This window comes from Lagenorhynchus albirostris, chromosome 2, assembly GCF_949774975.1.
Source record: "Lagenorhynchus albirostris chromosome 2, mLagAlb1.1, whole genome shotgun sequence".
Lineage (NCBI taxonomy): Eukaryota > Metazoa > Chordata > Mammalia > Artiodactyla > Delphinidae > Lagenorhynchus > Lagenorhynchus albirostris.
This window is the reverse complement of record NC_083096.1, coordinates 117572343-117587232: the sequence shown is the minus strand read 5'-3', so window position 1 is coordinate 117587232 and position 14890 is coordinate 117572343. Positions and strand designations below refer to the sequence as shown.

The 14890-nt window shown below is 35.1% G+C and overlaps 1 protein-coding gene across 2 annotated transcripts in view; it reads right to left on the bottom strand.

Moving 5' to 3' along the window:
• ADGRL4 (adhesion G protein-coupled receptor L4) overlaps window positions 1–14890 on the bottom strand; it is a 121640-nt gene that overhangs the window by 26895 nt on the left and 79855 nt on the right. For both annotated transcript variants that reach the window (XM_060139668.1, XM_060139669.1), the window contains 5 exons: window positions 12726–12931; window positions 6979–7152; window positions 5556–5759; window positions 3245–3465; window positions 3049–3115 (listed from right to left, as the gene is read on the bottom strand). In XM_060139668.1, coding sequence (XP_059995651.1) covers window positions 3049–3115; window positions 3245–3465; window positions 5556–5759; window positions 6979–7152; window positions 12726–12931 — 872 coding nt within the window. The remainder of the gene's footprint in view (window positions 1–3048; window positions 3116–3244; window positions 3466–5555; window positions 5760–6978; window positions 7153–12725; window positions 12932–14890) is intronic.

The following is a 14890-nucleotide window of genomic DNA, read 5'->3' as shown; positions in this document are numbered from 1 at the left end:
GTTGGGGTGGCATGGTTGATTCTAGGATATGTTCCTTCATTGGTAAAGCTCAGCTCCTCTGCTGCTGGGGGCTGGAAGGGTCTGATCAGCTCTTTCGGATGGAGAGAGCTTCACGACATCACTTTGGTTTAGGTTGGTTCTTATTACTGCCGGTAATCTTGGCTTATGTGATGGCTTACACTTAGATGGTATATGCGATTTCTTTTAGTGTTTATAGTATTTCATTTCCATCTTGGCCCCTTCCATTTTTCAGAGAGGGCCAGCCACGCCACCATTCAACATCACCTGTGCTCAGCCTATATTCTTGCTGTGTATAACTTCACTTGAGCTGACAATCTTCTGGGCAGCACTACAACTTTTCTTCCCCTCTCTAACTTTTTTGTGCTTATAGGATAGCTGAAGCCTTTGTGCGTTCGCCCCATCATTTTATTCCCAGGCACACTCTATAATAATCCTTTTCCTCCCTGCTGTCAAGGGGATAGTCCAATAAGCATGCAGCCTGCAGAAAACTAAAAGCAAGTCTAGGCTCTATGTTTACACTTGACCCAAAGTCAGGGGACATATGTCAAGCTGTCATAAAAATTGTTCATATATTGCTCTTGTATATCAAGGAGACATAAAAATTCCATAGTCACATCAATCCGGGATCAAGATGAGAGTTTTACTCTTACTATTTCTGATTCCATTCTTTACAGACCTTTTGGAGTACTCCTTCACAATTTGAACTTGTCTTCATGGAGATGGGGGAGTACTTTTTTTTTTTTTTTGACTGACAAGGTAAGGAAAAGCTTTTCATAGAGAACAGTGCACTCCTTCAAAGGCCAAGGACTCCTAACTCTGAGACATGACCCTCTCAGCCCCACTCTTTAGTCCCCTTACTGGGCTACAGCTGGTCGTACTGTTTCTTTGAAAGACCCATGGGAAGTGTCAGGTCCAAACTATTGGTGGCTCTTTTTCAAATGTCTGGGTGCTCAATATTTCTTTTACTTTATCTTTGAATGCAATACTATTCTGGGACAACAGGAAAACTTTTACTTAATGTTGTATCATGCAGCTGAATAACAATAATAATAATAATAGTAATAATAGGCCAGCATTAGCACAGAAATCCAGAGATCACTAGAGTAAAGGAATTCACTTTCATTCAATAATTAAAGAATTTCTGCTGTTTTCAAAGATATAAAAAAGATAAACAGTATTCAGTTTTAGACTCAACCGAAAGGCCTTATCCATTTCTTAAGTAGCCTGACCCTCTAGTTAAATGAATGATTATCATACAGAAACCATATGGAAGATATATTGGTTCATTAATTTCAGACTAGGACAGTGTGACATTGTTCATTTAAGCTTCTAGGAATGTTTACAGGACTCATTTTTAGATAAGCCCATCTAAAGTCTGTCCATCTTACTATAAGATAATCCAAAGTTATCTTTTCCCTTATAAAAGCAAAAGTAAAAAAAAAAAATAATTTCAGGGAACACTTTCTATTTCTTACTTTAGAGAAATATGCTCCTATTTTTCCGGTTTTCAGGAACTTTCTAGCCCACTACTTTCCTCTAAACTCTAAGAATCACTGATCCAAAGAACTTTCACTTATACAAAACAATATGAGAGATGGTCCACTCTGTAGAGAAGGAATCAGTAAAATTAGAAAATTTAGACAGTGCTTTCACACAAAATACTCATATAAGGGCAACGCATGAAAATATATGGATGGGACACATTCAGCCTCTATTCTCCTGTGGGTTGAAAATTTTGGAATTCTAAATAAACTAACTCTGAAACTGTTTTAGCTGAAATCTTGCCAATGTTTTCTTTTTATATTACTAGATTCACTGTGAGAATTATAAACAATTTTCTGTGATGATTAGGAAATACAGTTACTGAATGCACTTTATTTCACCCACACCATTAAAAAGTAAACCTTGAAGAAAATTCTCTGCTTTGCATTTCAAGTCTTTCTCCATTTAGCAGCTTCCTCACACCCATAAAATCACATGGGGAGGGGCTTCCCTGGTAGCGCAGTGGTTGAGAGTCCGCCTGCTGATGCAGGGGACACGGGTTCGTGCCCCAGTCCAGAAGGATCCCACATGCCGCGGAGCGGCTGGGCCTGTGAGCCATGGCCACTAAGCCTGCGCGTCCGGAGCCTGTGCTCCGCAACGGGAGAGGCCACAACAGTGAGAGGCCCGCGAACCACAAAAAAACCCCAAAAAAACCCCAAAAAAAACACATGGGGAGAGGAAAAAAATTCAGAAAAGACAGCTAGCTGATGGTCAAAACATATGGGACGAAGTTGTCCAAAATACTGTCACAACTCCTCCATTGACAATTCATTCTATTGTAGAGCCTTGTCAGACCTCCCAGATTCATTGACAGACTATTATATTCAGAGAGGCTTTGAAAACTTACGGCACTTAGAAATGCTCTGGAGACACATAAAAATGTCTTTATTTAGAATGGAACATATAACACCTGCCAAATTTGTAGGTTTGAAACCACTTCCAATAAGAATTAAAAGGCCCTCTTCCTAGCTGAAATAGGGCTATCAATACATGACTTGCCTGCTCATGGGAAATAGTGGGTTCTTGTCTCTGATGTCGCAATTTAGTTTAAAATCACTTTCGTGATGACAGGGTACATAAGGATGATAAAACTATAAAGATGACAGTCTAATCTTCAAAGATCACTGATCATTGATAAAAGATTAAATAACGTAAACATATGAAATGCCAGATTATCAGCTGGTTGGCACACTCTCAGTATTGAAGTATGCTGAGATACTACTGATAAGTGAAAAATGCTTTTTCTACATGTAATGCAAAAATACAGCCTCCCAAGAGGGGCAAATTAATTATAATAGCTTTGAGTTTAAAATGTATATTTTTTCTCAATAGTGATGCAATATATGTCCAGTATTAATAAATGATTTATTGTAAAGTGCTCAAAATTATTTTTCCCCTCAAAGTAATGCCTGATTGTTGAGAATTTTAAGCACCCTTAAACTGTAACTTTTTTTGAATTCTAGCCGCAATTTTATGTATACTTACAAGGATGATTAGACATGCTGGTCCTATAAAACTCCAAATAAAGTTGTTTTCTGTGCTAAGCCAACATCTGAAAAGTAAATAAGAGATAAAATCTACATATATGCTTGTACGTACTTCAACAAAGCAAAATTTTCAATGATATACAAAGCTTATTCAGAATTGCATTCCAAATATTTACGAGATCATCTTAACTTACACTTTGGTGGTGCCATAATACCTATATCCTAATGATGCTGAAAATCCAACTACCACAGCTGGGCTGAGATAGCCAAAGATATAAAAATTCTTGTGCAAAAATCCCTTGTTGTAGATGACTCCTACAACAATGAGATAGAGGTGGATGCCTTCAATGCACATCCATGCAAAGGCAGCTAAAAAGAAGTAATGCAGCAGCCCGGCAATGATGGAACAGAAGAGCTAGAAAGCAAAGAAAGAAACCATAAGCAATGTGTACTTTAACATTATTGCAACATAAAATCTTGACTTTCTCCATAAATTATGCCATTTTCTATAATGCTTGGTCACATTAAAATATCCTTGTCAAGTGTCAGTTTTTTAAATTGTACCATTTCCAACTGATTTAAAAGAACTGTGCTTCATCAATGTGAAACATTCACCAGTCCTGTAATAGAACTAAGTTGCTGTTCTCGTCCAGAGATTTATACTTTTTATACACTTATATTATGTGATAAATTGTGGATTAGTCACATGATTATCTCACAGTAACTGTTATGATTTGAGTTGATTTCTGTTTTGGAGCTGCCTTTACTTTCCTTTATCTTAATCATGCTCAAAGAATGAAAATTACTGCTAATACTATGTTAAACAAAACATTATAAATAATTAAGAGAAGGCACTGAAGTTACAAAACAGACAAATGATGATATATTTTACAAAAATATCCATTATATGATCACTTGAAGTTACAAGATTATCAGGTAAATTTGAGATGGATTTCAGTTAAATATTATTTATTAGTATTGACTTCACACTTAGAACTAGAGTTAGGCTTATAAGAAATAACAAAATGTAATAATTATACACTTCTGTAGTAACAGAACTAACACAATCTATTACTGGTGGGATAACACAACATTTACATACTGCACTTAATAAAATAGAGTATAATTGAAACATAATGAGATTACCTACTAAAATATATTCGAGAGTACTATATAAGGTTGGGGATGGTGATTAAAATTTGGGAACCAATGCAGTGAGGAAGTGAGATTTGAAATACGGCTTTAAAATGGGAAGAATTTGATAGGTGAAATAGAATTGAAAATAAACACTGGTGAAATAGAATTGAAAATAAACACTGTAACGAATAGTTTTGTGGTGAGGATGATGGTGGGGTGAAGCTGAAGGAGGAATTGGGCTTTGGAGGATAGTGGGAGGTATACAGAATTGACACGTGTTATAAATACCACTGCAAAACAAACAAACAAACAAAAACATACGGAGTTTACAGTCTTCTGTAGGCTATTTAAAATAGGTGCTTTGTGGCATCTACTTCAGAAGAAAACCTTGATAACTGATGGTTAGTCTCAGTACTTGAAAGATGACTAGTAAGAATGGAAATATGGAGGCAATTTAATGTTTTGTGGCCATGTTGATGCACTTCTCTGGTCTCCAGCGGCAGGGCAGGCTGCAGCTGCTATACAGGAAAGCCACTGATATGCTCACGTTCCCTGATGGCTGCTGACAGCCATTGACTGAGCACAGCAAGACATTCCTGTTCTTGAGAGACCTGTCAGGTGACTTTGGCTGACGGTCTTCTCAAAGGACTCCTTGACAGGCAACCTGGGCTTTCCTTAGAACTGCACTGCTGTGTAAAGCGCTTCTACTCACTCATCCTTTCACCTTTCTTTCCTTCACTCAGGCGCAGGCCTGCATCTTGGTCTGATGGCTCTCCAAGTCTCTCTCTTCCCGTTTTCTCTCACAGCCATTTCGCTTAATAAATTTATATTGTTTTATCCCACTTTAGTGTCTGCTTCGAGGATGACCCAGACTAGCTCAAGATGGGAACTATTTGATAAGGCTCTAAATCAATAATGGTGGAAAATGGTTAGAAAAGTGCATTCACTAGGTTGAGCTAATTCATCATATTTCAACCTATGAACCTTAGCCACTTTTGTGTTCCATCCCTGTCTTGAGATAAACATTTTTTCCAACTCTCTCTCTTTCCCCTCTCTCTCCCCTCTTTTTGTTTAACACCCATGGAAAAACAAACCAAAACAAAACAAAAAACAAAATAAGGTTATTTCTTCAGCTTGTTGACAAGTTTTTGCAGTTCATCATAATGAGGGCCACTGTGGTTAATGGAATTACTAAGCAAGTTGTTCAGATATATTAGCATTCTCAAACTTAGAAACACCTTAAGAACAAAGTATATCGTGTATTTGCCCCATTAAGCCCTTAATTCCAATTAATGTTTCTATGACATATATATTTAGGAAAGTAAAAATTTAGAAAATAAAAATAGAGAGTAAGGGAGATCTACATACCTTATTAGTATTTGTATTGATCCCAACAAGAAAAACAAGTTCAGCAAGGAATAGGCTACAGCAGAGATTTTTGTGAATTGTTGTCCTGGTGCTTTGAATTTCACTGAAGAACCAGAAGGTAAAAATGCATATGGCAAGGCAAATCAGTGAAATAATTATTCCTAGTTGAGTGATCCTTGTAAGAATATTATAATCTTTAATACCCTAAGGGAAAATAATAATACAACTGTTAAAAGAATAACTCAGTAGCTCGTCAAAGGAACTACAACATACAATGAACTTCCCTTTTTGGTGAAACGTTAAACTGTTCCTAAAATGTAAAAATACAAATGTGCATTTAGATGAGAACATTTTGTACTTTTGAAAATGTTCAACATTCAGAAAATCTGATATAAATCATGTAGCACTTTAAAAGTTCTGTAATTAGTGATTTTTTTCCCTAAGCGTAGTATATATTAGTACATGGTTTAACAATGTTATCACCATCAGTTTCTTGATATTAGAAAGGCAATTCATTATTGTGATGTGAAAATGGTTAATTAAAGCAGTTTTATCAGTGGTAAGAACAAGTAATTTCTATGCAGTAATTCATTTAAACACATTAAACAAAGGTATCAGAAATGCTGAATATGTAGAATAAAAAAACAGTATAGTTGCGAGACTTTGAAATTGGAAAGGATGGTTTCACTCTAACCAGATGGTTTTAAGAGGCATCTTTGTTTATTTAACATTCAGAAAAAAAATCATCTTTGTTATTGACATTAGGGTTAGGCAGATTTATTTAGTCATGATATGTATTTGATGGATTTTAAGTATTGTATGGAAATGAGCCTGTAATCTAAAGATTCCAATACAAGGATATAAAATAAAAACCTATATAATGTAAAAGCAAGATATTACTGATGTAAAATACATATTATGAAGCTATTCACCTTAGAAAGATTTTTCATGTTTAAAAATCTTGTGGGGTTCTACATTATTAAAACATGGTATTTGTTATGAATGTGCTAATACTTATTGACCAGGTATCAAATATTTTTAATGAATTTGTCATCAGTAAAAATAAACTTTCAATACAAAGGCAAAAGCCCTTGAAGTCCATGATACTTTAAAATGTATAAATGGTCCTTAAAAGCCGCATTAAAAACTAAGAGTCAATGGATAGATATTTAATACACAGTCTACTAGATATTATAGATTAGGTAAGTCTTACACTAAGAATAACCAAAGATCCAAACTAGATATGTCATAGAAGGCAGGTAAGAAAAGAAAGACTAAAAAAAACGTAATGTTGAGATTGTATCAGTAAATTAAATATGCTATTTATACCCAAAGAAAACATATAAAAATTAAATATTCTCTTGAATGACATAAAGAAGAAGAAAAAACAGATTTATAAATATGAATTGGAAAATTGGCTTACAATAGAAGAACCAGAAGACATCAAAATTGCAAAATGTGTCAGGTGGTTACAGCTGCATGAGGTGTGGGTCTCATTTGAGTTTGTCACCTCACAGCCCTCTGAAGACCAGCTGCCATTCATGGTGTCAGGTAAGTAGTTCCAAAATGCACATTGACTCCTATACTTATCTGTGATCTGAAAAAGAGACATTTTACTGACAGGAAAAAGAGAAAAATTTATACATACGACATCGTTTTGGTTATATTTAAAATACCATTTTGCATAGCAATTAAATAATTGCTAATTAAAACCAGGCCTAAAAAGTAAAGCATAAAATCAATGCTAATAAGTGAATGCTACTGTTGTGTGAAAAAATTGAAGTTTATACTGCAATCATGCTATATTTTATCAATCCTGTGTCACGTATTTGTGAGAATTATTGTCAATTGAGATCATGTATGTCATTTAGAATGGTGCATGACATATCTCATTATCTTCGATAAATGTTTATTGGATATGCACTAGATATTAGTCATTGATCCAGGTGCTAAAAATACAGCACTGAACAAAACAAAAAAAGTGTTTGCGTTTTTTTTTTTTTTTTTTTTTTGCGGTACGCGGGCCTCTCACTGCTGCGGTCTCTCCCGTTGTGGGGCACAGGCTCCGGACGCACAGGCTCAGCGGCCATGGCTCACGGGCCCAGCCGCTCCGCGGCATGTGGGATCTTCCCGGACCGGGGCACGAACCCGCGTCCCCTGCATCGGCAGGCGGACTCTCAACCACTGGGCCACCAGGGAAGCTCCGTGTTTCCGTTATTGACCTTACATTCTAGTGAGGAGATAAGATATTATTAAACAAAATAAATAAGCTAGGGAAAGGAGAACAGAAGTAATCTGAGGAGGCTTTTCCTAGGAAATGACATTTAAGCAAATACTTCAATTAAGTGAGAGTGTGAGTCCTAAAGACTTGGGAACAGAGGGTTCTGTACAGTTTGAATAGAAAATGGAAAACCTCTGAAGTGAGACTCAATGAAGGTCTTCCAGAAACATCTAGAAGCCAGTGCAGTTCAAGCAATGAATGAGGTAAAGGGTACTGAGTGTAAGATCAGAGATAGACAGGGGCTGATCAAATAGACTACAGGAAGGTTGTTCGATAAATAGCAGAGTTCTCCTTATCATATATTAATATTAACTAATCATAACACAATACTTAATGCACTGTAAGTTTTAATAAGTTACTCATAGAATGCTGTATACTTATGCTTTTGTCTTGTAGAAATAAAAACTTTTACAATTATATAACAATTTATAGTTAACGAGGTGCTTTCTTACCTACTTTGTTTAATTTGATCCTCAAAAGAGCCCTGTGAGTGGGTTTTGTGTTGAGACACCAAGAGATGTCAAAAAATATATGCAAGACTAATCATTGATAAGTGGAGTAAAACAGAACCAAATGCAAATCTTCAGACAACTATTCATTAAAGAAAATATTAGTTGAGTATCAAATATAGGCACTGTGCTAGGAGCCACGGATTCTTAGTTGAAAAGATAAAGCATCTGACCTCAAGGATGACAGAGGCCTAGATGATTTTAATACAATTAGACAGTTGCTTTAATGGCCTATATAGAAAATCTAACACTTAGATCAATAGTTGGAGCACTGGCCAATTTGATTGGAGTACTTCTAGGAAGACAGTGATTGAACTAAAACTGGAGAGATGACAAGAAATTTTTCAAAGAGGTCACGCTATGTGAAGAAAATTGAAACTCTACAGTTGCCCCAAAACTGCCAGGAAAATACCCAATCCCACTCTTGTTAAAAAACAAACAAACAGATAAGCTAGAGGAGCCAGAAGGACTCTAGAATTGAGGAACTAGAGTCAGCTGAGAGTGCATCACTCAAAAAACAGGGGTTAAGTGAGGGTCTGTCTACATGCTGAGCACCCACCATTGCCCACCACTTTCTTTTTATTCTCCTAATCCTTGCAGTGAGCTTCTGTATTTAGGCATGAGACTAAAAGGTTTCTGAGAAACTAAAGGCCAAAGAGAAATGACTTTTAGGTAGTGATCTTCAGGATCTTCCAGTGCAATGGCCAGAAACTAGCCTGATGATAACTCTCTAGGGAGGAACACCACTGCCACAAGCCACCTGAACACACAATCATCTTTCAAATGTCTCATTATTAGATATGGATGGATGGCCATGAACCACTAGACCTCCGAGGACACACTCTACCATGAAAGACAAAGAACAAAAAGCCAACAAGTCAAACAGAGGAAATCACGAGCAACATAATGTAGGGAGTAGAACACAGGTTTTTCTAAAATATAAATACTACCACAGAGAAATACTGCACCTATGAAACAAAAGTAGAGTTCAAAAAATAAGAGTGCTCTGTTATAATTAAGTATAAAGTAGAAATAAAATATGTTAGCAGGAAAAAAAATGAAAAGGAAAACTTAAAATGAAAAAAAAAAAAAAGACCTTAGAGGCTCAGTGGGAGAGTCCAATATTTACATAAGAATAACAAGAGAAGAGACCAGAGATACTGGAGAGGAAGAAATTAGCAAAGAAATAATAATAGAAAATTCCCTAAAACTGAAGACCATACATTTTCAGACTGAACAGACTCACATAAATGCCTAGTACAATTAATAAAGAAAGATCCACACCAAGGTTCATCTTTGATTGAATCCTGAGAATAAAGATAAGATCTCAAAAGTTTGAGAGAAAGAGACAGATCACTTGCAAAAGAATGCAAATTTTAAGTAAAATATTAATTGCATGCAACTTCTCCAGGTTAACCTGGAAAGCTAGAAAAAAATGAGCAAGGTCTAGAAAATTCTGAAGAAAAAATTATTCACAATTTATAACTCTATACCATGGAATTTATCTAAGTGTATGGATAAGATAGAAATATAGTATATACTTAGCTAAAAAGGTAATGCAAGAGCTCAAAAACTTGACTTTCTTGGGACCTTTCTCAAGAGTCACTGGAGAATATGCCACCAAAATATAGAGGTAAACCAAGAAAGAGGAATCGTTGGTTCAAGGAAACATTGAATCTGACACAGGAGAGAGGAGAGTTGCATGCCCAGGATGATGGTGACAGAGATGTCCAGGCTGATAGCTATACAGAAGGCAAAGTATAGACCACCCAGACAGGATCAAGTTCACAGAGGCCTAACAAGGATGTTTCCAGAACATTAATTTAGCTGATAATCTTATGTATTTGAATGTTTTATAAGGAGATTTATAGTACTATCAGAAAGTTTGGGGACTAATTAGTAATGGATAAATAGAAATCTAAGCAAGCTAAATTAAGGGAATTTACTAACACCAGGAAAATTGTTCAGCCTCATGATTCAGCTGTGTATAACACATTGAAAACTGATTTAACCCAAAATTTGATGAAGCATGGGAGGATGAATAGTTGGGGGAGTGTGTGGATCACAGGGGAAGACATGTATAAGAAAATTAAATCCACATTTTCTATAGATGAAGGCAATAGATTGTATCTATTTTTTAAAAGCTTAAAAAAATAAGAGGAGTTATTAAGTTTGGGGTGAAGGAGATAGAGGGTCAATGGAAAATGCTTTCCCATTTTGTAGGAGGCCAGAAACTTCAGCCTATTTGTTAGCTGAAACACTGGGACCAATGTGGAGACATCCAGGAAAGTTGAGGTAATGGACAAAGCTTAATTTCTTGGGAGGTAGGTGGGGGAGTGAATCAGAGAATAGCATCAGGCAGGAGAGTATCTTAGCTGTGGAAGAATGGATTCTGGAGAAAAACTGTGGGTATGAAACTTTGTTCTACCAGTTGTTACTGAGTGACCATGGGCAAGGCATTTAATCTTTCAGAGTCTCAGTATCCTCATCTGTGAAATGGAGATAACAGTACATACCTCATAGGGTTCTTGTGAGAATTAAAGTAAATAACTTAGAACAAAGCGTGTTTCCATATAAGCATTATTAAAGTATTGGTTGCTATAATTATTATCATTATTATTATCTGTATTATTATAACAACTATAATTAATATTCCTCTAAAGTAATGAAGTATATACTAGTTGGTGAAGTTGCAATTATCAGGGAATCAGGAAGTGGAAGGTGTTACATATGAAATAACTTCGATTTTCCTAGAGAATAAAATGGTATCCAAATTTTATTCTGAGAGGGAAGCAATTGATTAGGTAAATGTATTGTCAGAGGAAAGAGATGAAATTTCAGAGTGGTCATTGCTTTGAATGGGAAAATAATTTGAACAGAGAAGAAGATTAAGGACAATCAAGTTTTCTCATTAAGTATGGTGAAGAACTCTTGTGTAAATGTGTGTTTTGTTTTGTTGCTGTGTCAAACAGAGATGGGAGAAGTGGGTTGCCCTTGGCACCTCTTCAGCTGCCAAAACATTCCACTGGTAAAAACTGTAGAAAAACCATAAGACCATGTAAAAGAACAATGTTTGTTTTCTAGTATCAAAAGGTCATTTGCATTTAGCATCTGAAAATATCTAAATTTAGTTTCCATTCTTAAAACATTTCACACCTTCTTTTTCCCTCAACAGAATGCCCACCATTGTTTAGGTTTGACCTACTATTTACTTGCAATTTCTATACATTTTGTTTCTCTCTACATCAGATGTCTGTCTTTACAGTGACACATTTGTACCGTATGGAAGCATATAGAGTGGCCCCTAGATATTCACAGGGGATTGATTCCAGGACCCCTGCGCATTCCGAAATCCATGGATACTCAAGTTACTTTCGTAAAATGGAGTAGTATTTGCATATAACCTATGCACATCCTTTTGTATACTTTAAATCAACTCTAGATTACTTATAAAACTCAATACAATGTAAATGCTATGTAAATAGTTGACGGGCTGCAGTAAATTCAAGTTTTGCTTTTTGGAACTTTCTGGAATTTTTTCCCTTGAATATTTTCCATTTGTGTTTGGTTGAATTCATGGATGTGGAACCTGTGGATACGGAGGGCTGACTATATGTTCTTTTAATCCCCTGTTTTCCATAAACATGCAAATACAATTGCCCAGCTTCAAGGTTCTCCAAATAGAGTTTCTGAGGCACTTTAATTATGTACTAAGATTGAAATTCAATTGAAAGCCCAATAAACCATTAACTGTAAAAATGCAGCAAACAATATGATTTTGAGTTTCCCCTTCACTTTTAGGTCTATAGAAACCCTAAATACTTAGTTATTTCTAATCATTTTTTTTATTGTATAGTTTTAATTATACATGGGTTTGAATAAAGATTTAGAATAACAATAAAAGAGTAAAGTGTTCTCAGATAATTTCTTTATGAAATATTATGAACTTCTCTATGATTTTATTTTAATCAGCACCCAAATCCCTGCAAGTATTATTTTATATGACAATTAACCAAACACCTCCCTCATGATACAAGTAACATTTATCTCTTTAATACTTTTTTATAACTTCTTCCTTGAAGGGCTGGAGACTTCCAAAATGAACAATGTACTTAAAAATAAAACTAAAATGTAGCTTAATTTCAGATAATCAAATACATAAAATTCTTTGGTATTTATTATAAAATTTAAAGAGCACTGAAAGTACAAAAATATTTTATAGAAAAATTAGTTGAAACCACTTTACTCTTTTATTTCAATTTTGAATTTGCATTTTTAAACTCAAGAACTCACATACAATTAAAGTGACACTACAAAAACATGTTCATTTCTCTGAATGCTTCACAATTATAATCAATAGTCAACAGAAACACAACTTACCTTTATGTGATTTAATGTAAATGTTATTTTTTCAAGTTCATACAATGTGGGTGGGTTTGAGCTAATTGAGACTGAAATTACTGAAGAGATGACTCTTCCCTCCTCTTCAGCTTTATCATAACTTTGAGGTTCCAATAAGATGTTGTCAGATGATGAAAATAGAGGACCAATACTCTTATAATATAAAAATGCAACTGCAACACTGCCTGTCAATCAAATAAGTGTATTCAGTGAAATTCTTAAAATAAACATAAAAATTGACCAAAGGGAGTCATACAAATTCCCAGATACTGAAATATGGGTCATAATATATCTATGCTTACATCATCCAACCATATTAAGACATATTCTCTGACCTCTGTGACTCTGAAACTGATTGTGGACTGTAGCATTCCTTTGGCACAGACTATATTTAGGAGAAAAATAGTCCTAGATAAATTTACATCCAAGTGCTGACTAAGAACCAAGGAGTAAAGTATATTCACTTGAAAAATAAAATTTTGACTTACTACTTTGCTGGGCGAATATATGAATTAGAAAGATATTGGGAGAAAATTATCACAGATTTACAGTATTAAGAAAGTTTAGAATTGAAAGAGTTGTGAGATGCCACTGAGTTCAACCTCATGCCCACTGAAATGCTTCCTCTTTAAATTCATGACATATAGTTATGCCAACACAGCATAGGGAATTTATTGCCTTTCGAGGCAGCCATTTATCTGACACTCCCCAAATGTAGCACATCAGCACATAACCAGATACTAGAAATGTTACCTGATCAGTATAGACTATCACATGCTTATTTTTCCCTTAGCCTGGACACTACACTTATTTTAACGGATCTCAAATTGCCTTGGTTTTTGAGATCATTATCAGCAGCTCATTATCACTGATATTAAGTGTGTGTGAACAACTCAACATGGACAACTATTATCTTTTAAAATTCCTGTTGTCACTTAGATCACATTCCTTCTCTGTTGTACAGAATTACGGACAGTAAATTGAGGAATTTATATTCAGAATTTACTCTTGGAGTTAGAAGTTCTGGTTTTAGTCATTTCTCCTACTTGTGTGTCCCTGGGTAAACTTGAGTTTTCTCATGTATAACATGATGGTAGTGATATTCCCTCCGGCTATTTACTAGGATAAGGTGGAGACCAAATGAAATTATACGAGAGAGTCTTCTATAAAATTTAAGATGCTATATTAATATGATTACTGTTATACTTATTAACTAGAAATGTTATATGTTTGCTTTAGATACTTGGACAAATTAGGAAGAACTCTATCATATTCATTTTCCCTCAAATTTGTGACACCAGCAAATAATTTGAAAAGCATAAATTAATCAAAATCATTAATACAAATGTTGATAATGTCATCAAAAACAAAGGTCTGTGATATAATGCTGGAACCATCCACATCACAATATCACACTAATAGCTAATATTCTTTGGATATGGTTATGTGAGCTAGAAGTTGCAAAAATGTGTCACTATTCACGTTTTCTATCTTAGTATAAAAAGGCACCCCAAGATACTGCTAAGAGCCTTGCTGAAATTCAGATACATTACATATTTTCCTAAACTGCCAGCCCAGAAAACTTATATCAAAAAAATAATGTTAGTATAACATGGTTGGGCTAGTGAAATTGTGATGGCTCCAGATGACAACTAGCCCAGCATTTGCTATGGACAGACCAGGGATGGAAGCAGAACCTGGAAACCTCTTAGGGGAACTTGACCTAGTCCAGCTGATGAACCAGTTCATGCAACAGCAGCTTCTCAGAGGTTGTAGTAGTGGGTGGTCCAAAATCAAATGAAGCACCAAAGAGATAACATGGATTTAAAAATCTATCACTCTGATACTTTCTAAAGGAAAATATTTATTTAACATCAATTTTTGACTTTGGGTAAAAGGAGACTCATGCCACGTAGAATGGTCCAAAATCCCTTTTTAATCTTTTTCTGAATATTGATCCAGTATTTGTTCATTCTTTTTAAATCATTTGGAACCTATTTTAATTCCCATGATTTCTCACTAATTCTAGGCCTGATCTAGCTTTTAACTCTCATATCAGATCTGTACCTATTTTCAGTAAACTAGGGGTTCATTCACTAATGATAGGCACTAAAATTCAGTATATAAAAAAGATTAAAAATCCA